Source organism: Ailuropoda melanoleuca, chromosome 1, assembly GCF_002007445.2.
Source record: "Ailuropoda melanoleuca isolate Jingjing chromosome 1, ASM200744v2, whole genome shotgun sequence".
In the NCBI taxonomy this organism is placed as follows: domain Eukaryota; kingdom Metazoa; phylum Chordata; class Mammalia; order Carnivora; family Ursidae; genus Ailuropoda; species Ailuropoda melanoleuca.
In genome coordinates, this window is record NC_048218.1 from 64,712,005 (window position 1) to 64,735,479 (window position 23,475).

The 23,475-nt window shown below is 43.0% G+C and overlaps 1 protein-coding gene across 1 annotated transcript in view; it reads left to right on the plus strand.

Moving 5' to 3' along the window:
- Window positions 1-17,522, plus strand: part of SLC49A4 (solute carrier family 49 member 4) — a 76,777-nt gene extending 59,255 nt beyond the window's left edge. Inside the window, 1 exon segment of the mRNA XM_002922578.4 lies at window positions 6,029-17,522. Coding sequence (XP_002922624.3) covers window positions 6,029-6,144 — 116 coding nt within the window. The 3' untranslated portion in view covers window positions 6,145-17,522.
- Window positions 17,523-23,475: the final 5,953 nt, after the last annotated feature.

Below are 23,475 nucleotides of genomic sequence, written 5' to 3' on the forward strand. Positions count from 1 at the left end.
TTGAATGTAAAGCTCTTACTAATTTCTGCTAGGCTTAGATCCTGTTTCCTCATCTTGATCTGTTATTACTACCTTTTTTTCCTCATTGCTATTCTCTTAACTGCTCATCAAATACCAGTAAATTTGGATAATTTGTAGATGGAAGAATCTAATTTGTAAGATTCAAAGGTAAGAAATGCTCTAAAATGTGACAATCCAGAAGTCCTAATTGTTGTAGGAAACTTTCTGACAGGCTTATAATTGAAATAATAGCCATGATAACCTGCCTTGTTTGGGAAATAAATTTTTGAAATTTTTCAAAGCTGATGAAACAGTCTGGCCTGGGTTTTGGACAACATTTGGCATAGCATTTTCACCTAACAGCAAAAAGCATCTGAATGAAGTATTAACTTCTTAATGTATCATATATAATTAACAACAGACTAGATTTTTCCGTCAGTCAGTAATGCAGGTAAAGTAGGTTCTAACGCTCCTAAACTTGCTCTGAGTTGGGTTTCTCCTACGAAGGAGAGAGATTAATGAAGTCAGCCTGCTGTCAACAGTCCTCCTGGAAACATGTGTTTCTATCAGGGAAGATGTTGTCAGGAGGTGCTGCTTCCGGTGTGTTTTCTAAAACGGAACAAACAGTTCTAAATCGAATAAACAGTTACTGCACATCAGCTTTAATCCACTTCAGTATGTCACAGTTGAAATTAAGAGGCTCAGTGCCTCTCTTTTGCATGATAAAGTATGAGGGATGGTTGTGTTGCCCCTTCAGGTGATAGAAACAATTTTCCAGCTCATGGGCACAGCTTTGCTAAGTGGTCCCTGCAGCCTGCTTAGAGTGTGGTTTTTTCTGTCTGCTGGAAATAAGAGTTTTGTCCTGCAAGTATATAAAAACAGTAGATGCCAGATAGTGTTATTCCCCAACAAACCTCTTGCATGTGGTCTCTAAAGTATTACATATATTTATTAATCCATTTTAAGGCAGAGAATAGCCCTCTACGGTCTGAGTGTGGCCCAGTGCTACTCCTGGTCATTTTGCTTGGCCAGTAGCGTGTCTGTGTCCCTCCGCCAGTCCACCTGCAGCTTTCCATCTGTTCAGCAGAGATGAGTCTGGTGCGAGTGAGCAGCCGTCAGTGCCCACCCCCACCCCCCATTTTGCAGGTTCCTGGTGACCAGATACTAGCAGATATGTTTGTTTCTCTGGCATAGGTAGCAGAACAAATACATAGCAGTATTTCTGCTAATTCCTATCTCACTGATGTAATCAAGGGTCTATCTGACTGGGGAAAAAAGCTTCCCTCTTTTTGGCTGGTTTCTGATCACATGTTTGTATACATATCTGTGTCGGTGTTAAAGGCTTATGCCTCATCTCCATGATTGTTGGACAATAAAACTTTAGCAGCTAATTTTAATCCAGCAAGATGATTTTAGGGAGAAAAAAAAAAATCTCAGTACATTTTGACATTTAAGAGAGTTAATCAGAAGGTATGTGTGAAAGAGCCTACCTAGGCCAGGTCATCACTGGCACTCACCAGATGTTTGTCTTGTTTCCTTCTAGATAATTCGCTGCTTGCTAGTAGGAATTTAAATATCTAGGCTTCTATTTTAAAGGAATGCTTTTGTCTGTTTACGTGTGAATGTATGTAATAAATGCGCACAGGTATGCCCACACTCCCTGAGGCCAAGGTTACTAGAGCCATGACAACCTTGTTGAGGCTCTTTCGTGTAGGATTCGCTGATCTTGCCCCAGAAGTCCTGCAGCAGGAGCCCACACGCCCTGTAACTGAGGTTTGAGGAAACATATGCGACACATCTGAAAATCCTGCAAAGTTATTTCCTAAAAATAATTTTGAGTCCCACAGCCGAGTCCCCTAAACATGTCTTGGGATAAATGGAATCCCCTTCCATTACAGCCAGCATTCAAATGCTGTAATTCAGTCACGTTAAAACGAAAAACTCACCCAGAAGTCAGTTGTGTGTCAGGATTCAATTCTGTCAGTTACATGATGGGAAGGCCTGGTTTTTAATCATCGTGAAGATCTGCGGTTTCGTAGGGTCACTCCTCGAAGAAGCACTAAACTTCCTGACTAGAGTTTATTTCCCCACAATGTGCTACTTCGTGGGTGACTGTGTCACAGATAACTTTTCAGGGCTGTACAGGCTGGCCCCAGAGTGACCCCCTTAGAACGGCTCTCCTGGTGATTTGCCTGCAGATCATGGCCGTTGCCATCATGGATGAGGGACATCACCAGCTTCTATGCCAGTGCCGCTGGTTTCCTTGGAGCCCTGGGTCCTAGGTTCTCCCATGTCCTGTTCTCTTTCTCTTTGGGGTACTTGGAACAGTATCAGAAGTTTCTTAGAGTTTTTCTGTCTTGGGTTTTTCAAGGTCACTTTAAAACACACACACACACAAACACACACACACATACTGTTACTTGCTCCCTAAGAGAAGCATATTTGTAAAACTGAGCTGCTCCCAATAATGTTTGCTTGGAGAATCTCACTGAGTTATTTCGGAAAGTACAGTGATACTTTATCCTAATAATGTCACATACAAACTCAGTTTGAGGATGCTGTTAGGTTCTTTACATGCTCTGAAATATATTCTAATGTTCTGTTTCCTCTTTGTGACTTGTTCTAGAAGCTTTGCGGCAGTTTTGGCTAAATGCACTGCAGGTATTTTACCTCAGGCCTTTCATTTTGAAGTAGCTGACCATGAATTTGAGGCTGCATTGCGGCTCAAAAGATTCAGGGGCCTGCCTGAAGAGTGAGGCATTGACTGTTGGTTACCAGAACAGGTTCAGCAGATGAGGACTAGTAAGGAGTAATTTTATACATAGGGAATAATTACACAATGTTATGATCAGATCCGTTGGGTAGTTCATGGGAGTGAAGGGAGCCGGGCATTACACCATGAAATCATGAGGTCAGGCAGCTCTTCTTGAATGAAAATGGAGACAATTGTGTTAAATCATCATAATTCTGGTTAAATCCCCAAAGAAAGTAAAAGGCTGGTTCTGGAGGGTGGTATCTGGGACCAGACAAGTACTTCAAGGTGGTAGAAACTTAAAGGGAAAGATGAGGTGAGAAGTGTAACAGTGCTTCTGGAAGAAAAAGGTAAGGGGGTGGGCTAAATCCTCATTAGTTCAGTCCCAACAGAGCGTCAGCATTTGGTGCAGAGGCCACTTGACCAGTGGGGAAGCATAGCGTCCGAACCGCACAATTAGCCAGGACTGCTCCGAATGCCATGTGTGTCATAAATGACAAAGAGCAGCAGAAAGAGAGAGGGGCGGACTGTGGAACCTGAGAGTGTGGGTTTGTGTTTTCTCTAGGGAAAGGCCAAAAAAAAGTAATATTAGAAAACCATGCTCATTTTAAAAAGGTGTAACAGTGGGGCACCTGTGTGGCTCAGTCAGGGAAGTGTCTGCCTTCGGCTCAGGTCATGATCCCACGGTCCTGGGATCGAGTCCCTCATCGGGCTCCCTCCTCTGTGGGAAGCCTGCTTCACCCTCTCCCTCGGCCTGCTGCTCCCCCTGCTTGCTCGTGTGTGCGCTTTCTCTCTCTCTCTCTCAAATACATAAGTGAAATCTTTTTTTTTAAAAAAAAAGGTATAACAGTTCAATTATGTCATATATAACAGTTCAATTATGTCATATGACACCAGGCTCAGAAAGGACAGCAGGTGACTTTCCTACTGAAAAGTTATGTTAAACTTTGAAGCAAGCTGTTCCCTGCTTATTAGAGCACCTGTGCCATGGTTGATGTGAATGGTTTGCAGTGGGAAGATGTAGAGACGCACATCTTTTTGCCTTCTGAAAAGGCCAATAATTTCAAAGAACACTTGTAGTGGGTTGAGCCAAGTGAACTGAACTGAAAGGTGGATTTGACTTCTCAGACGGGGGCACAATAGTAAAAACCAGCCTGCAGACCATAACACTAAAGAACAATTATGAAGCATTTTTATAGATTTCATCTGAACCCAGGGAGAAGGAATAATTTTACAACTCTGATGAAATAAAAGGTCTGCTTCAGCAATGTTTGATAAATTTCTAGGTTTGAGGAGAGCAAGGACAAATTGGTTATTGCTACCTGTGTGTTACTCTAGCCCCCCATAAAATACAATCTCTTTAAGATTTAGCAAATGTCCTTGTTGTAGAGCACTTTGTCAAACCATACTTTTTTTTTTAGATATTGCTTAAAATTTGACCTCAAAGTCAGAATGTTCACTTTTAATACAAATAGTATGCTGTTCTATTTTACTGCTCTTTCTCTCCCTTTTTTTTTTTACTGCTTCTTTTTGCCTGTTAAAATTATCATCCAAAATCCAGAAGCTGTATGGTTAATATAAAAGCTGACAATTCTGGTGTGTCATTTCAGGGAATATTGGAATAAAGACAAGATTCCAGGGGTCACAGCCTTCCTGGGTGTTTAGATTATAGTCAATCCAAGTAAAGCACAGAAAACAGCTTTGCATAGAAATACCACTGACATATATGTCTTTGTTATATGCTATAGAATAGCATGTCTGACTTTTATAAAATGTAAAAATTGTGGGGAGGCTGCTTTTGTAAGCATATTACAGAAAAAAAGGTATTTCAGCACCTTTTCTTACCACTTGGTTTTCTGATTTCCATTTCTGAGCGTAAATTGCTCTTTTAGCCATATGAATTATGGATTGAACTAAAGCAGCAGTGTAGAAATCTTTAGGATGATTTTTGAAGATTAAGCCAGTATTAGTATTCTATAGACGTACAGAAGGAAAATGTAAACCTATAGCAGTGGCCAAAGGAAAGAAAATGTACCAGGGAGCTTTTCCCCCTCGTTTGTTTTTGTTTTTCTTTAAGATTTTATTTGTTCATTTGAGAGAGAGAGAGCGCAAGCGGGGCTGTGGGGGGTGGGGTGCACAGAGGGAGAAGCTGACTCCCCACTGAGCAGGGAGCCTGCCACGGGGCTAGATTCCAGGACCCTGAGATCATGACCTGAGCCAAAGGCAGACGCTTCACCGACTGAACCACCCAGACACCGCTGTTGTTTTGTTTGTTTAATTGAAATTACTAAATGGATATTGCAGTAGGGAAGTTACCCCCCCATCACCAGCACAACCTCTTCATGCCAAGAATCTGCTCGCTTGTGCACCCAAAGCCTCAGGATTGCCTGGCAAGGAGGGCTGGGTGGAAGGAGGTGGAACAGATGCCCAGCTCAAGGGCCGCTGGAGCTGGACAAGGCCACACCAGGCAGCCCCAGTAAGCGGGTGTGTCTCAGTAGCATGAGGCTGGGATTGGCCCGTGGGCAAGCCCCGAGTTCATGAGCCAGCATTTTTGAATAAGCATGTTCTTGATACCATTAAACCAAGTAAGAACAGAATTGCCTGTTTAGGTGATTCCTATAGCTTTTTGGATAATTGGTATCATACATAGCGTTGATGCTATAGGGAAGAAGAAGACAACTAGAAAGAAATAAACCAAAATATTCACAGTAGTTTCTCCGAGGGTAGAATTAGGATTAATTTGTTATATTTCACTTTGTGTTTTTTAATGTATTTTCTAACCTGTTTTACAATGATTACTACGTGCTGAGAACTAGATATTTCTATCCAAGAACATCTAGAAGTGTTATCTCCAAATTCAGGTGATTTTCTTACTTGTCTTTCTAAACTGTCAGATATTTTTAAACAGAGACAAGAGTGATAGTGATAGATAGAGGGCATTTAAAAATAGCGAAGAAACATTTAAAGGTATTGATTTTTTTTCCCCCTTTGGAGGAATAGATTTTTTTTTTCCACACAAGTCAAAGTGAGTTAAGTTGATGAAACGTTATTAATAATACTGATTAAAAATATTGCACATGAAAGCGGTATAAGACATCGCATGTTATCACCTAGACTCCAGATCGCCACTGTGTCTTGAAAACCGGTTTTCAGGCCTCCCACTATGCCTTTATTGTCATAAGTGCTTTGGGCTGTAGAGCACATTGCTCCCAGCATACAGGTGGTGTTCTGCTGGTGACATATGAATGCTTACAACTGCATGTTTTTGTCTTCCAGAGTTGTCTTGGTTCAACTGGTGCCTTCCCGGGTCGTGTTTGCTCAGTCTCCTCCTCATTCTGTGCTTCAGGGAATCGTATGACAGACTCTATCTCGATGTGGTTGTCTCAGTGTAATAGCACAGATGTGAAGGAGTTTACAAAGGGACTGGAAGTCATACTGCACACTGCACATTTGCTTGGAGTTGCACACCTAACAGGAAAAAAAAGGAGAAGAGACAAACTTCACTCAGAGGTTTTGTTGGGTTACAGATGATCACATTCATTTCATGACTACTTGGTAATAGTGTTGCGGGACTTGAGGGATGATAGGGGATTGAAAGACTATAAATGGCACACCTGTGCCTGGTTCCGGGCTTGGAAGGGTGGATATCTTACACGTAAAGCACTACCTAAGTAATGCCCTCTACATTTTGTGCCAGTGCTAAACTACTGATTGATTCATTGTAATTGTGGAAAGAAAGAAAGGGTGTCTGTCACATACCTTACGTAAGTCACATATCAGAATAGGAAGAAATGCCACTAACTTCTGAAGAAGTTTAAACCCTCTATCAGATTTTAATTATAAAATAGCCAACAGGTATATCGATGATAAAAATTAGCCACGTGTACACTACGTTTTTTCTAATAAAGCCATTTCTTATATGACTCCTTATTTTTAATTAGGTTGGAAACCTTTGGCCATCTTTATTATGGTGAGCAAGCACTCCCCACTGACTTCAGAGCACATACTCTGTGTCTCGAGCCCCACTTTACCCTTGTTTCTGTGAAATACAGTTTCATCTACTAGGCTCTTAAATAATTATATTAAAGGTGACTAAATGTTCATATAGTCCCATTAAATATTGTATGAAAAATGTAATTCCGTTCTGATTTAGCACTTTGTTAAAAGTGAAATGACAAATCGCATAGAACATTCTGTGTCTTCAGCCTGTGTGTGTGCGTATATGTGTGTGTATATGTATATATATATATATATATATACATATACACACACAGTGGCATGGGATGTAAAGTCCAGCACCAGCTATTATGTACTAGGGCTGCATTTTATTGAATGACCCTTGTTTGAAAATAACAATTTATAACATTGAAACTTCCAAATCTGTTGAGTGATTTCTGGATTACATTCTTGTATTTCAATTCAGGTTGTAAAATACTCAATTTTATATGGAGTCCGTACATTTGAGAAGGCGATCTTTTGCCAGTACTTGTTTTCTTTGTATGGATGATAGCTTTTTAGAAACTGACAGTTACTCATTGGACAGCTCTCAGACATGTATTTCACTGTGACATAAAATATGCTGCGGTGGGATTATGACATTACCACTGTTCACATTTACATCATTCCCCTTACCCAGGAAAACCAGACGTTTTCCCAGAAACACAAGAACAATACTTCCTTTGCCTTCGTTATTCTCAGCTTCCTTCAACCCCCTCTTTTTTTTTCCTCCCTTGAAATTACATCTTCATTGTCAGCTAAATATATATTTTATTTGCCTTTCTCTAGACAGAGTGCAGACCAACTCCTTCTCTTAGCCATGGTGATAGAATGTGGTTAAAGAGAGCTAGTTAGCCCTTCCCTCTGCTCATCTCATCACGCATGCGCACACCCTCACACATGGTCCCAAATGCCCCCTCTACCCCTTCGTAAGTCCAGGGCCATGCAGGAGCTTACCCCGGTCTCAGAGGAATGTCTAAGCCTTCTGAGATCCTAAATTGCGCTTCTTGAAAAGTAAGAAATTCAGCCTCTGTTTTCCATCCCCTTTATAACTATCCTGCTAACTTAGCATTGAAAAACGAAGGAACTAAAGAACTTGGCTAAAGAGAAGGAAAAAAAACCCATGAAGGCTAGGCTTAGTTCCAGTTAACTCTGTCATTCTTCAATAAAAGGAAAGCAGAATTCTTGAAGAGGATTGAAAGCCAGCCACTGGGGATACAAGCAGTCCAGGAGCCGGTGCTAAAATAACCACGACCCCTTCCTGTTTAGATAGAAGACAGGAGAGGGAAGAATTAGGAAGTATTTGGTTTTAGTCAGAACTATTGTGTTTGAGGACACTGTATATGGAATATGGCTATAATAAGACATAGAACATCTTAATTATAGTAAATTGTACTTTTAATACAAAGTAAAGAAAAACACTTTAAAAATATTACCTAAATGACTAGTTCAATGAAATCACAAGTGGGTAGTGATGAAAACTTCCTACATTGTACCAGACACCAACCATTGTTTTTAGCACACATGAAATGAGATGAGTCCTTCCATCTCGTTTATTCTATCTGCTTAGCCCTCTGGCAGACGCTTGTTCTAATCACAAACTGCAACTATTTTAAGTGATCATATTTGATATTCCAAACCTGATAGAACCAAAGGGTTTTGGAAGTGGGGTGAGAGGATCACACATTATTCATTTCCCTGAATATTTCAAGTCATATGCATTTTTTACTGGTTGTTCTTATTTCTAGCATGCATCAGAATGGACCAACTGTTGTCTTTGTACTTTCTAAACAAACACTACAGAGTCCTAATGAAATTTTATAAAGAAAGAAGTCTGAACCCTCCACGAAGCCAAGCCCCTCCTTTTAGAATTTATAGAAACAATCCCATGGAGGTTAAGGGTCTTGGTGAAGGTCACAGTCCTAATTAGTGACAAAAATAGAACCAACTGAAACCTATGCCTTCCGACTCCCAAAGCGGAGTTTTTCCCTACCTCACAGAACTGCAGCCTAATTGGGGCATCTCGGGGGGAGGTTTGTGAATTCTCCTCCGTGTTCACACATGGTGGGGCTTAAGCGCAAATCATCATTACCGAGTATGGAAAGTACGGGGACCCAGTGGAAGTGACTGGTTTTTAAGTAAGATCATTCTGTTTTCTTCATCCTGTTGGTGCTCTCACATCTCTGAGTCTTAGCTTCCAGGGATGTGATATAAAAAGATCCTGATGAATAATTCAATCCTCATAAACCAAGTCAACAGCATTAATTGGTAAGGACATGTTATAGTGTAAGTTCCCTGTGGCTTATCAATGAATACTTCACAGTTTATGGGAAGAAACATTTTTTAATATGGTCCATGGTCGAGGTACAGGCACAAGATAATTACACACACAAATGCATTTCACTGGAGGATGGAGCTAATAAAATAACAAGAGGAAATCGAGTTCAAGCTGGATTTTGTATATTTAAACATATATGGCTTCAGGGCCAAGTTTTATCATAGATTATATATTTATGCTTAATTATTGAGAATGTTTACAGCTTGTTTTTATGAAGCCTTTCTAATGAGGGATTCAAGCTAAGAGATTTTAAATTGAAGAGATTAAATTCCCATCTACTTTAAATTAGGTTTTTTTACTAGTATTTTTACTAAAATGTAGGCATTCATCTTGCTGTTTGCATAAGTAGAAGCTACGTTTTAAACTCAAGATCAGATACAAATGCGTAGTGAATTTGCTTTAAATTAATGTTAAAAATCACATTAATAGTAAGTTCCGGAATTACTGTGATTATACCATTTTGTATAGCCAAGTGCAAAAGAAAACTATGAGGAAATTTGATGACACCTATTTTGTGGATCTAGGAAAAATAGAATTCCCCTTTAACTTAGAATTGTACAGAAAGGGACAAATTAATTTCCATACTATCAAACAATTCGCTACTCTATTAGGAAAATATAAGCGGTATTCGGGGGCATGTAGTGTTGGACCATGCTAGAAGAACAAAGTTGACGGAGATTTTGGGATGCTCTTTTAACAGCATCCATTGGGTACTTTGTACTCGGAACAGAGTGGAGGTAGTTGTGTGCTCAGTAAGCGGACACCTTGGCTGCCCCAAGCGTACATGTCCCCTCAGATGTCTGACATGTCCTAGGTCTCTGCTTCCTTGAACTGACTTCCTGGCACAGGCTTCACCCTGAACCCCTCCCTGAGCTCTGAGGCGAAAGCCCAGTCTCGTTCTTGACAACGACTAAGGCCACATGCTTGGGCTTCCCTCTCCTGAGCGGGACGGTAGCCTGAGTAAATCAGAGAGCTTTAACAGTTCTTCCCACAGCAAGTCTGATAAGTTAGAGTCTTCCCTGAAATGGGAATGACAGGTCTCTACCAAGCTTCTCTAGTTATTACTTGTTGCATTTTAGGATATGGACTGATTCAGTAGCCTTCTGTAGTCTTTCTGTCGTGCCTTGGAAATCAGGAAGGCCTCAATGATAGCTTCCCATCTCAACCCACACTCAAAAAGTGAGAGCAAAGGTTACTCCTCCCTAGCTGTTCTGTTCATTCAACAAGGGAGAATTACACTTTTTTTTTTAACAACTTAAAAACGAAAGCATGGAATTCATTTCAGAAATGTTAGAAACGCATCAAACCATTTTAGCTCTAAAGCACATGTCACAGTGCTCTCAGGGCTCCCCCTTGGCCCTGCCCGTCTGTGGGGGGGCTTCTACAGTCTTGACCAGACTGGCAAGAATGACTTGGAGACACTTTTCATTTACCTAAATGTTAAAAAATGATACTTCGACTTAGTACAACTTAATTTAGGCTTTTTCTAATTCAGGTTGGCTTTCTTCCCATTAAATCAAAGAGGTGATGTAATCCAACTACCTCATTTTACAAATTAACAGAGAAGCTTTGGGGTTCAATGCCACAGCCAAGTTGTAGCAGATAACCTGAGTCCTAGACCAGCATTCTTTCCATAAGTGATCAACGTGGTAACCAGAAATAAATTTTTTAAGTAGTTCTTTCATTTCTTTTAAATTTTTGAAAATTAAACAAGAAATGCATGAATGTATATCCATTATAAAATACCCAGTATAGAAATAGAGTGATGTCTACCTCCAGAACAAACACGTGCTGACTATCCACTCCCCTTTTCCAAAGCATTTCCTTATTAATTCTTTCAAAAATTCTTCTATGCGTTTACATACATATGTATAGAAACTTAAGAGGATTTAAAATTAAGTCATCTAGGGAACTTTCTTAGACCATGTTGGCATTAGCTTTTTTGGGCAGAAGCAGGAGTTTCTGAGATCCTTATTTCTCTCCCAGATGAGTCTATATGAAATGTAGGAGTAGTTAATAGAGACATTTCACAAACCTGGTTGTGTACCATCAAACTGTATCACATCCTAAAGTTTAAAAGTGAATTCTAATATGCAATATTCTGTTTTTCTTATTGGAAATTGAGTTTCTGTTTTTATGTCGTCAACTAGGGCTCTTGTACTGCGAAAGAAGAAAGTGAATGACCCACACCAGAAATCCAAATCGATTTTCTTGACAGGGCTTCCTTGGCTCTTCGTGTCAGCAGAGACATGCAACAGTGTAGAAAGCAAAGGGTCAAGAGAGTAAATTGTGTGATTCCATTTTTTTAAAATAGCTAATGATGATTCTGGTGATCCTTCCTGTTTTCCTGGTCACCTTCCTTAGCTGTCCTAACTCACACGACCTATAAAACGGATGCATTGGAGTAGGACAAGAGTGTAGATTGGTTTGGTCACCTCTTCCTTCCCTGCCCTCCTTCCCATCCAGCTTTCCCCTTCCCGGTGGCGTCAGGTTTCCTAGTTACCAGCATTAGAGAGGAAAGCTGGCCAGTTTCTTCATGAACTAGACTAGGGAGACCCAGGAGCCCCCGGGCCTGGCAGGTGTTCCAGGCCTGCTGTCTTCAGCTGTTTGACCTGGAGCAAGTCACTTCCTTTCCCATTTATCACATCTCTGAAATAAGGGAGCGAACAAAGATATTCCCTAAAGTCTCTTCCAGTTCAAAAACTCAGGTTTGTTCTTAAGTAGGAAAAAATGACGGAAGCAGTCTCTAAAATTGCAGAACTTCCCAGCACTTTCATGTTTCCATTTGTGCAGTGGGCCTCCTCCTGTGAACACATGGACTGTTCTGCTGCACACATTCGACAGGAAGAATTGGCTTTTTCATCGTCTGTGGTAGGAGATAAGCTACAGGTGCTGTTTATTTTCCCCAAAGGACTTTGTATATGAAATGCAGGGTTTATTAAATGTACCGAACACAATAAGAGAAAAATCTGCCATCTGATGTTGAGACGGTGTTCTAGGAGCCAGGTCAGAGCGCTGCGTTTGCTCACTGCAATCAGGCCAAACCAGGAACCCATCCTTTGGCTTGGTTTGATTCATTGAGCCCGTGACGGGTTTGCACCTGTAGAAATCAAACTGTCAGATCAGATGATAAAGGCTGTCCTCAGACTTACATTTCTAGAGTCATGGCACCAGAGGATTGATTGTAAGTTGTTTCGCAACTCTGTCATCCTCTACATGGCCGCATTCTGTCGGGAGAGCCAAGCCGGTACTTCAGAGAGTGAGAGCAGAGGCTCAGCTTGTCAAGGCCGGATCTGCATGCAGGTGTTAGTAAACAAGGCTTCACTGAGGCTCTGATGTGAGCACAACAGCTGGCAGAGAAAGGAACCAAAAGAAGGAACCAGACTGGGAGTCAGGAGGCCTGGGTCTCCGTCTCTGTCTCCAGGACAGCTGCTGAGCAGCCTCAGGGCCTTCGGCAGATCACCTCTCCTCTCCCACTTCAGCCTCCGCACCTCGAAGTTAAGGGGGTTAGAGTAGATGTTTCTTTTGGCTGAAAAGTTTTCTGTACCTAGTGGTCACACATGTCCGCAAGTAGCAGACAGTAGTACAGGGCAAGGCCTATCCGCCAATACTTCCAGCTCTCCATGAGCATTTCAGATAAATGAGGAACTTCTACAAGGCCCTGTTCGGGATGTGTTAACAGGAGCCGGGCAGTGAGAGAAACTCAGGCTGTCAACATATCCGTTTATTCCTTCATCCTTCTATTCATTCTGGATACAGAGTAATGATCTGTGTGCAGTGCGTGCCTTGAAAGAGAATCAGAAAAACGAGATGTTTCTGTCCTTCAGGACCTTTTAGACCTATTTTAAAAACCAAAACACTGTCCTGAACTAACAAAAGAAATAATGACAGTTTCCCAAATCCTTCATTACACACAGCACGCACCTAAATATTGTTCTCATACCATCATTAACCGCAACTGATTTCAGGGAAAGGATATTTTGTTCCATTGAAATTTTCATCTTAGACAGAAGCTGTATCTGTCTGGAGCATAGAATCAATTTTGGCGCTAGGCATCCCGACGCTCACGATCACGGCTGGGTTACTAGTCCTTCAGGAAGTAGGGAAGATTGTTGCACCTCCATCTTCCTCTGAAGACAAATGGAACAAATGCATGCACACTAAGGTACACACATTCGTTCGGCCGTGTGAGTCTCCTTTCCAAGAGGAATTTGAATTTTAACAAAGACCAAACACGAAAAGGAAGGGTTTCTAATGATGGGATTTCCGCCGTCAATAACTAGAGGAGGGCTAGTCTGGGGGCTGGAGACGTTGTTGGAGACTTTCACGTCTCTCCACCTGCGAGTGAAGCTCAGCGCGCTTGATGCATCACTAGGGAAGTCTGGCCTCTGAACACTTTGCAGAAACCCAAAGAATGCTAAGGTGGGGGGGGCTGGTTTTAGTTCTGCAGACGATTTTATTTACTACAAATGTTCCCAATTTCAAATTTATCTCCCTCTCCACTAGAAATGTATCACTTTGGAGGCTTCTCAAAGTTAAGTTTTAGGAAAATTCTGCCTCCCTCCCACTAGATTGCATCTACAAGTCCCAAACGAAATCGCTTCCTTGACCTACACACATAACGTGCTATTTCTGTTCAGGTCTGTGACTCAATGTGCCTGGCGGAAGTCATGAGAGGCGACTGCTCCCACCTCACCTGCCATAGGCAGGACGGGCCTGCCCAGTGCAGTTCATCTAAGATTGGGGGGGGTGTTGGGGTGATCTCTTTCTCCGTAGTTCTTTCCTGAACTCACTAATTCACCTTGTACTGCTCTTCCCAATCAGTAAGTTATTGCTGAGAAATTGTTCTAGTAAGCGACGGAGATGTCTCCGAGGCACCTTTCCCTCTCCTCCACAATCCCACCTTCCTTTCGGCTTGTGCCCTAGAATCCTTGCTCCATGTCCCAATGAAAGTAGTTACCCCTGTTGTTTTCAGGGGAAAAAAACATCAATTGATATCTTAGTCCTGACACCTCACCCTCTTTTATCCCAGAATAGAGAAGCCCTTCCATATGTGTTGTCTTTTTCACTCAAGCTTAGTGTCAACACCCAGGCAGGGCGACTCCACGCTGTCCTTCTGCTGCCAGTAATCGTCCTCGCGCCTAGCTGGGAGAAAGGTTATTCTAATGAACCAGCTACTGATTCCCTTCCCATCCAGTCTTTTATCAACATGGCTCTACCAGTAAATTCTTTGTTAGCTAGGTCCTGGAATTTATTTCATGTTTTTTTAAACTTTAATTTTTTCTTACACAATTGCTTCTTTTATCTTAGAGCAGACTATGATCTTTTTCCTTCTGCATACTTTATAATACAATTTGAACATAATGGAACATTCTAAAATAAAGTCAGTCAGGGATTTCATCATGCCAATATTAAATGCGGGGAGAGGCAAATCGTATTTTAAAAAGAAGAAAGATCTAGAGTGAAGGAGGCTGGATCTCATAATTCAGCCAGTATATGTGCGGCTCCTGCATGCTGAGCCCTGGGCAAGGCACTGAGGATGTAGAAACAAGAAAGACAGTGTCCTGGCCCTCAGATGCATTTTCCGATGAGTCCATTCATAAAAACCGTGTAGTTCAAAGCTAGCAACACCCCCAAAAAGGCTGGTAGGAGCGTTGTAGCTTATTTCTACAACTGTCTATGGATTCTTACTCTAGTTGGAAGAATATGTTCTAAATCCTGTTTTCTTGGGCCATGACAGACCCATGCATGTCCCTAAGCAACATATGGATATATGTAAACTTCATAGAGTATAACACGCTCCCGGACAGCTTTTGAAGGGAAAGGCAGAGAAATCTGTTTTGATGACTTGAGAAGAGGGGGCAATGTTTTAGGGAAGGCTGACAAGCTTCCAAAGATTTCCGACCTGTGAGTGCTCTTTCAGACACAGGATTAGGCCGAGGGAAGAGCCTTCTCGCAAGGAGGAGAAGAGGCTATGTAAGGAGGCCCAGGAGACCACCGTGCAAGAGTTAGTGAGACATAAGCCAGGCCTGTCCGCATTTGTTCATATATCTGCTGAGCAAAAGTGGAGAAGGTTTGGAGGCAGAGTTCTAGTAGAAGCAGTTTCTGGAAAACAGCCCCGAAACTGGCTTATTCTCACTGAGTCATCTGGCCCAGCCTCCTGCCTCCAAGTACATCCTGCTTGTGGCATGTCTGGCCAACTGCCTCCTCAGCTCAAGACAGTGGAGAGTCTATAGCTTCCCTGTCATCTGTTCCAGAGCCACTCCCCATTTGCACTAAGTTCTTGCTTTCAAGGAGTGGAGGCCAGAGTGGGGATGCTCAAGAAATAGAGTGGCAGAGGTGAGACGGTAGAACAAATCAAGGCAGAGGACCCCAGGTGAAGAGGAATCGTAGTGGCGAGGAAAGAGTCCCCACGTCCCCCACTTGGCGCTAGCCAGCCTGCGGGAGAGCTAGAAGGTGGAGCCAGCCGTCTGGGAGCCCCGCCCTCACAGATGCCCTGTCTGGCATAGTGGGTCTCCGGTTCTGCTCTGAGAAGGCAGTGGGAACCGAGACATCCACTGCCTCCCAAGAGGAACTGTGTTTTACTCAAAAGTCTGTAACTTGAACAATCTCCCTCCCTTCCATCCTTCAAGGAATGTTCTGTAATTGAAGGCATGCCTTCAGTACCTATTGTGTTTCATGCACTCTGCCAGCGTAGTTGCTTGTCATGCCAATTCTTGGATGCAAAGCGATCTTGAGTGGTCCAAGTGGACTTAGATCCAAGTAAAGTTCCCCTCTCTTACTCCATTCACACTGTTCCGTGCACCTCCACCCTCTCAGTGACTCTCCTAGAAGAAAGCCAGAACGCCTGTCCAACCAAAATCACTATCCCAGAGCCCAAACACTTCGCTGTCCTCCTTCTGTTCCCAAGCTACCATGTATTTTGTCTAATTTTATACTGTTCAGTCGTTCTCTGGCTTATGTGGCTGTAACGACCTGACAGAGCAGGAAGGCAGGCAGAGGCCAGGGCAGCAGGTGTTGGGTCGGATGGCTGCAGAAACTGAGCAGAGGCTCCTGGGGCAGGAGCCTGCCGTAGGCTGTGGCCCCTCCGCCACCATCCACGGTTGGTGTTGGCTAACGTGCCAGACAGGCTCCTCCACTCCATTCCCCAGGTTTCCTGTAGATCACCCTGCCTTCAACCTTGAGCCTCCCTCTTGGCCTTGAGTCTCATTCCCATTCGTGCCCCCCCATTCTCTCCGATTAGTACCAGGCTGCAGTGAAGCCCCTGATTCCTTTCAGTCTATGGAAAAACAAAGTCCTTTCCTGCGGGGATTCAGGTCCACCTTGGGAATGGTTTTTGGCTAAAACTGCTACGGTTAAACGCAGAAGTTCTGATTACCCGAGCGAAATAGCATTCCAGCAGGCTGCAGCCGACTCCCCACTTCTGGGGCTCTGAGGAGGAGAATGGGTTAGGGCTGGGCCAGAGGACTGAGGATAGACCAGAGGATCTCTTGAGATTCCTCCCAGCTCTAGGACCTAATTTTTCAAATGGCAACACTAAGACCTAGGCAACACAAAGGTACAGACTCTTTGACAGCAGGCGCCCCACCCCGCCCCCTATGACGCCTCATGTGCCTGGGCAAACTTCCTCTTCCCAGCACAAGACATGGTGTAAATATGAACAGGTGGAGGGGAGCTCAGAATCTGCCCACCCGGGGACTTGATGCTGGGGGTGTTGTGTGCATACCTGCTGGCCCAGCTCTGTGACTCAGAGGGTCTATGCAGCTGTCAAAGCATGAGTGCGTGTGATAAATGCCCCTCCGACACCCGTCACAATTTAGGAAGTGTTCTGTGCGTTTTTAAATGATTCTTACCATGTAAAGATTGTATTACATTTTAATAAAAAACTTTTTTTGCATTTTACTTTTTTAATATTTGGGATTTTATAGACTTTTCTTTTATGGCCAAGTACACTTTTGTAAGGAAATGTTGACGTCTTGAGTATTTTTATTCCTTTAAAACTATAGTTAATGTCAACTGTACGCACTGATAAATGGTATTCATATGCAATTTTCCCTCGTTTTCATTGGCTCTTTTTAAGAAACTATGTTTTGGCAAAGCGTTTTATGTAAAATTCTGCTTCACTTTACACCTTGTGAAGACTGAAGATTCTGAAAAATAAAGATGCATTTAAAATCTCTGTGCTGTTACATTGTGGAAATGGTAATGTGCATTGCTTTGCCAAAGTGGTAATTAAATGTTTAATGGCTTAGAACTCCCAGTTCCGAGCGGGGGTTCTAGCCATTACTCACCGTGCGGGAGCTTTCGTATAATAAGCCTCCGCGTTTTTGGAGAATGCACATTAGAATGGCGATCTCCTGTTCCGTTAGGAAATACGGTTATGTTGACGTTATAGTTACTGTGCTGTGGTTTTGCAATAAATGTGTGTTGAAAGCACTCGTGATAAAGTGGTCCGCATTTTGTTTTTAATCAAACTCCAAATGGCAGTAGAAGCGGAGCCAAAGCTCCCCGAGCGTTTGGGCAGAGAAATACGGTGGGAAGACGTGCGTGCAAGAGCTTGGGAGCGGGACAGGCTGGGCCGGATCCTGCTCCTCCGCTTTCAAGCCCTGAGCCCTGGGAATTCTTCGGTCTCGTTGGGTGATGCTGTGCTCTCCTCCGTTAAGAAAGTATAATTAACACGAAGGAGTGGGATAATGATACTCACCTCACATGGATTTTGTGACGATGGAATGGAGCTGCGAACATGAAGGTCCTAAAGCACCGGGCACATCTCGGTTGCCTGATTAAGTGTTGTTTGCCTTCTTCCTGTCCTTCCCTCGTGCATCCCTCCCAAAGTCTTCATTTTAATTTTCATTTCATTTTTTAAAGTATTCGAGGTAAAATTTGTTGACCCAATAGTTATTATATCCGCACGTATTTAATTCGGCCTCTGATTTATCATAGGTGTTAATTCCCAGGAAGGTTGATCACAGCTGGATGGAAAGAGTATTTGGGAAATGTGACAATGTTGTTGGTATAAGTATGCCAAACTGTTAGTCGGCTGGAGAGCCAAAGGGATTTGCCTTTGTGGAATTTGAAACAAAAGAACAAGCAGCAGAAACAATTGTGGTAGGTCCAGATCCATCACAAAAATGTGGGAGAATCTCCTTTTTTAGTTCCAAAGCAAGCACACCCGTCGTTAAGTGGTGGGGAGCCCAGGCTTGGAAAAACTTGGAATGATGAAGGTCCTTTAACCTTCTGGAGGGAGGTTTTTCTTAAAACTTTCTGAATTAGTTTCCAAACAGTCCTGTTCTCTTCTCGAAGGTTCCAAAGTCTTCATTTTTAAAAATACAGATAAGCATAATGCTTTCTTTACTTCTTACTGTAAATGATTTTAATATAGAACAGATCATAACTGTAGTTTTATTTTCTCTCCTTAACATTAAATCATGAACATTTTCTCATGACCATGGAAAAATTTATAATTTAAAATACCTAATTTTATTGTTGGACATTAAGGCTGTTTCTGGGGAGATTTATTCTGGGGAATATATGTTGTATATTTATCCTCGACCTAGTTTCTGATTCTTTTCTTAGAAAAGATACCTAGAAGGAGAATTACTTGGTTCAGGTGTGAGGACTTTTAGCTTCTGACAAGTATCCCCATATTAACTTAATTATTTATCCAGCTTAAGGGGGGAAAAAGTGCTACTTCTCTACACACACTGCTGACACCAAATGTGTAGGTTTTTTCACACCAAGCAATTCTCCAGTTCTCATCAGATACCAACAGGTTTTTTTTATTTTTTAATTTTTAATTTTTTTACTTTCTAAAGTAAATCATACCCCCAACATGGTGTTTGAACTCACGACCCTGAGATCAAGAGTCCTATGCTCTGACTGAGCCAGCCAGGCATCCCCACACACTAACAGTTTAACTCAATTGTGACACTAACTGCCTGGAGTTAAGGTAGACCCCAGACCCCACAGGTTAAAGGCTCAGTCTCACAGCAGTGCTACCCATCCCCTACTTCAGACACCAACTGCAAGTCCAAATTATCTGTCACCTGTGCTTCGGACCAATAAAAAGCTATATATCAGGTGTTCCCATGACCCCGTCCTCAGGTTTGATAATTCGCTAGAAGGAAAATAGTGTATGTACTAGATTACCAATTTATTATGACAGGATACAACTCAGAACAGCCAGATACAGAGATGAATAGGGCAGGGTGTGGAGAAAGGGGCAGGGAGCTTCCAGGCCCTCTCCAGGCTTGGCACCACCTCCCAGCACCACCACGTGATCACCAACCCGGGGGGCCCAGCTCCAGATGCCCTTCAGTTAGGGTTTTTAATGGAGGCTTCGTTAGGTGGGCGTGGTTGATTGAATCATTCGCCATTAGTGATCAGCTCAACCTCCAGTTCTTCTGCCTTCCTAGGAGGTTGGGGGGAGGGGCTGAAGTTCCAACCCTATGATCACGTGGTTGGTTCCCCTGGAAACCATCCCCTTTCTAGAGGCTAGCCAGGAGCCCCAGCCACCAGTCATTCATGAGCAGACAAAAGACACATCATATTAGAGATTCAAAGGGCTTTAGGCACTGTGTGCCTGAAAGTGGGGGCAGAGACCAAAGGTTTCTTATTGTGTCACAATCCCCATTAGGGTCCACCAGCAAATGAATTTTCAGGGATTCTCCTCAGCTGGGAAAGGTGACAAGGAGGGGTGACAGAAGGGTAAGTCACACTGGCCTCTCCTTTCCTCTTCCTGCTCTTTTCTTCACTTCTCATAAATCACACTCCCAAGCAACCCTTCAGTCCTTTCTTACATTAAAATACTGGGCCTAATGATCTTTAAGATCTGTTCGGTTCTGAATTCCAGCAAGAGGCAGAAAGGAGGCAGTGTAGGAAGGGATGGAGGGAAGGAGAGAAATTCCCAAGTAGATGAATGAAGGTGGGAAGGCCCTGTACGGGAGACTAGTTTTTCACTAGCAATGTCTTGCAAGAGCTGTTTCGTGCATAATTTACTGGACTGGTATCACTCGTTCCCCCAAAGGAAGCTAGGTCATAGTTTGGAATTTTGTCAATGAAGCAATTTTTGTGAAACTCAAGACCACATTTTCCATATTTACTTTGACATACCAGTGACTCGGAGCGCAGAAATGACCCTTCACCCTCCCATGCTCCGNCGACCCTTCACCCTCCCATGCTCCGCTCAGTAACACTGGTAATAATTTGGGGTGCGTGTTAGATACTGTTCTAAGCGCTTTCCGTGCTTCAGCCCTCACAGCAAACCCAGAGTAGGTTCTGTTATGAGCTCCATTTTGCATTAGAAGAACAAATTGCCCAAGTTCAAATAGCTGCTGGTGAGCCTTGGGGCTGGGTTTGAGCCCAGGCTGTGCAGGGGGGGCGGAGCTCCAGCCTTCAACCTGGAGGAAGCAGGTCCTGAGTAACACCTTCTCCCCCGCCCCACCCCCCCCAGTTCTGGCCCTCGGTCTGGTATGCGCGTGCAAAGAAGTTTTTCCAAGAGCACTGTAGTTGTGTTGCCGGACTTTGTTCGAGGCCCCGTTCTATAATCAGTTACCCCTTACAAAGTCCTGCAAGGTAGGTGTCACTACGCCCACCTGACATATCACACAGCTGGGCAGTGGCGGCGGGTCTAGAATTCAAAAGTCCAGGGTCATCTCTCTGTGTCAGGGTCCTTCAGATCAGGGCACGTGAGTGCAAGAGGGTCCCAGCATGATGGATTTAAGGAAAACCAAACACTGCCTATCCTAAAACCCATCTGAGATCTGAGACCCTCCCGCTGACTTGAGGTCGGGGCTGTGTTCTGCTTTCCCACTCCCCTTTCAAGTTGGTCTTTCTCCCACTTTGCAAATGAAAGGCAGGTCTCTCACACTTGCACGGTTTACTAGGTTTACTACGGAGGTCCAGGGGTGGAAAAAGCTCTCACTGCCCATGCCCCAAAAAAAGTGGGAGGGGAGAACAATTAAAAATACACGTGTCCACAATAACTCTTCTAACCAGTTATCATGAACCCAGGGTGGGGCCTCACATCTGTCCCTCTCTTACACATATTCCTGTCACAGACAATGTGCCATTGTTCAAGTGAGGAGCATTGACTCATGTTGAGATGCTCAGAATTTGGATGTGTTATAGAGTGGGGGAGCAGGAAAGATGACCATTGTTATTTAATAACCTTGGTCACAGGAAGCCTGGGTGGCTCAGTCGGTGAAGCATCCTACTCTTGGCTTCTGCTCGGTCATGATCTCCGGGTAGTGAGATCCAGCCCTTCGAGCTGGGCTCCACACTCAGTGTGGAGTCTGCTTGAGATTCTCTCCCTCCCCCTCTGCCTCTGTCTCTGCTTGCGCAAGCTCTGTCTCATAAATAAATAAGTAAATAAATAAACNCGGGTAGTGAGATCCAGCCCTTCGAGCTGGGCTCCACACTCAGTGTGGAGTCTGCTTGAGATTCTCTCCCTCGCCCTATGCCTCTGTCTCTGCTTGCACAAGCTCTGTCTCATAAATAAATGAGTAAATAAATAAATAAATAAATTCTTTTAAAAAAATAACCTTGGTCATTTAATCACCTTTTCCATTCCCCAAATACTGTCAAAGATTGCCAAATTCCTGAGGGAGTCCCAGGAAAGCAAAGCATGGAGAGTATGAGCGAGAAACGGTGAAGGTGACAGCACCTTAACTCCCATGTGACACATGCATGTCAAGGCTGCACCCCTTTTCTAACTGTATGTCTCCTGGACTATTCAAGATTGAGGGGCGCTTGGGTGGTGCAGTCGGTTAAGCGTCCGAATCTGGGTTTCAGCTCACGTGCTCTCAGGGTCGTGAGATGCAGCCCCACAGCCTCACATCACTCGGTGCTCAGCGTGCAGTCAGCTTGAGAGTCTCCGTCCCTCTGCCCCTCCCCCTGCCCCACACGCCCCTAATTTCTCTCTCCCTCCCACCCCTCCCTCTCTCTCTCTCAAATAAATAAATCTTTAAATAAAAAAGAATACTCAAGATTGGAATAAAGCACTGCTTTTGAAGCCCAGCCCCTCTGCCTGTTCCCCATTCTCAGTCTTGAGGAACAACTTGGGGAGTGCTCTCTGTCCCCTTTGCCTCATCTACTCCCTGGACATACTCAGGAAGAGGGGACGGGGACTTAGGAAGTTCCCCATGTACTTCAGACAGATGAATAGCATACCTTCAAGTAAGAGACACATGGGAAGAGCCAGTTAGTACTGTATATTTTCTTGGACATTTATTCATACTTTTTAAATAGCTTTATCGAGGTATAATTGCCATGCAGTTAGGCTCACATATTTAAAATCTACACTGTATGTTTTGACACGTGTACACACCCATGAAACCATCACCACCGTCAACGTGAGGGAACATACCTCTCACCCCCTTTAATATCCCTCCCTCCCTTCACCCCAACAATCAACATACCCCATCCTTATGCAATCATTGTTCTGCCTTCTGCCATCACAGTTTCTTTTTCTAGAATTGTATATAAATGGAGCAATACAGTACGTACTCTATTTTTGCCTGGCTTCTTTTACTCAGAGTAATTATTTGATATTCATCGATGTTGCTGCGAGCATCAGTAGTTCATCCCTTTCTATTGCTCTTAGATCCGTGTATGGGTCTACCACAATGTGTTAATCCATTCACCTGATGATGGATAATTGGATTGTGTCCAGTTTGGGGCCCTTACAAATAAAACTTCTATGAACATTTCTGTATAAGTCTTTGTGTGGACACATATATTCTTTTCCCTTAGGTAAACAGCTAGGCATGGAATGACCGGATCATATAATAAATGTATGCTTAACGAGTTAAGAAACTGCCACACTGTTTTCCAAAGTGGTTGTACCATTTTACATTCTCACGAGCAGTGTAGGAGAGTTCCAGTTGTCCCCCTACACTTGGTGTGATCTGCCTTTTTAACTTTAGTCATTTTAATAGTGTGTTGTGGTATCTTATCATGGCTTTATTTTGCATTTTCCTAACAACTAATGATGTTGGTCATCTTTCCACATATTTATTTGCCATCCATAAACCTCTGGTGAAGGGTCTCTTCAAACTTTTTGCCCATTTGTTATTGGATTGCTTGTTTTCTGGTTACTAAACTTCAGTTTTTTGTCCATTCTAGATTTTGTCCATTCTAGTGTCTCCTAACCTGTGGTTTATCTTTTAATTATTTTAACGAAGTTCTTAATATTCATGAAGTCAAATTTATTAATATTTTCTTTCATAGATTGTGCTTTGGATGTCATTTCAGGTCCCTACCTAGCCCTCACTCCTAAAGATTTTCTCCTAAAGGTTTTATCATTTTTAGTAAATTTCATCCAAAGAGTCCCAAATACTGTAAGTCCATATTCATCTTTTACTTGGGTACAAGTCTCCTCATCATCATT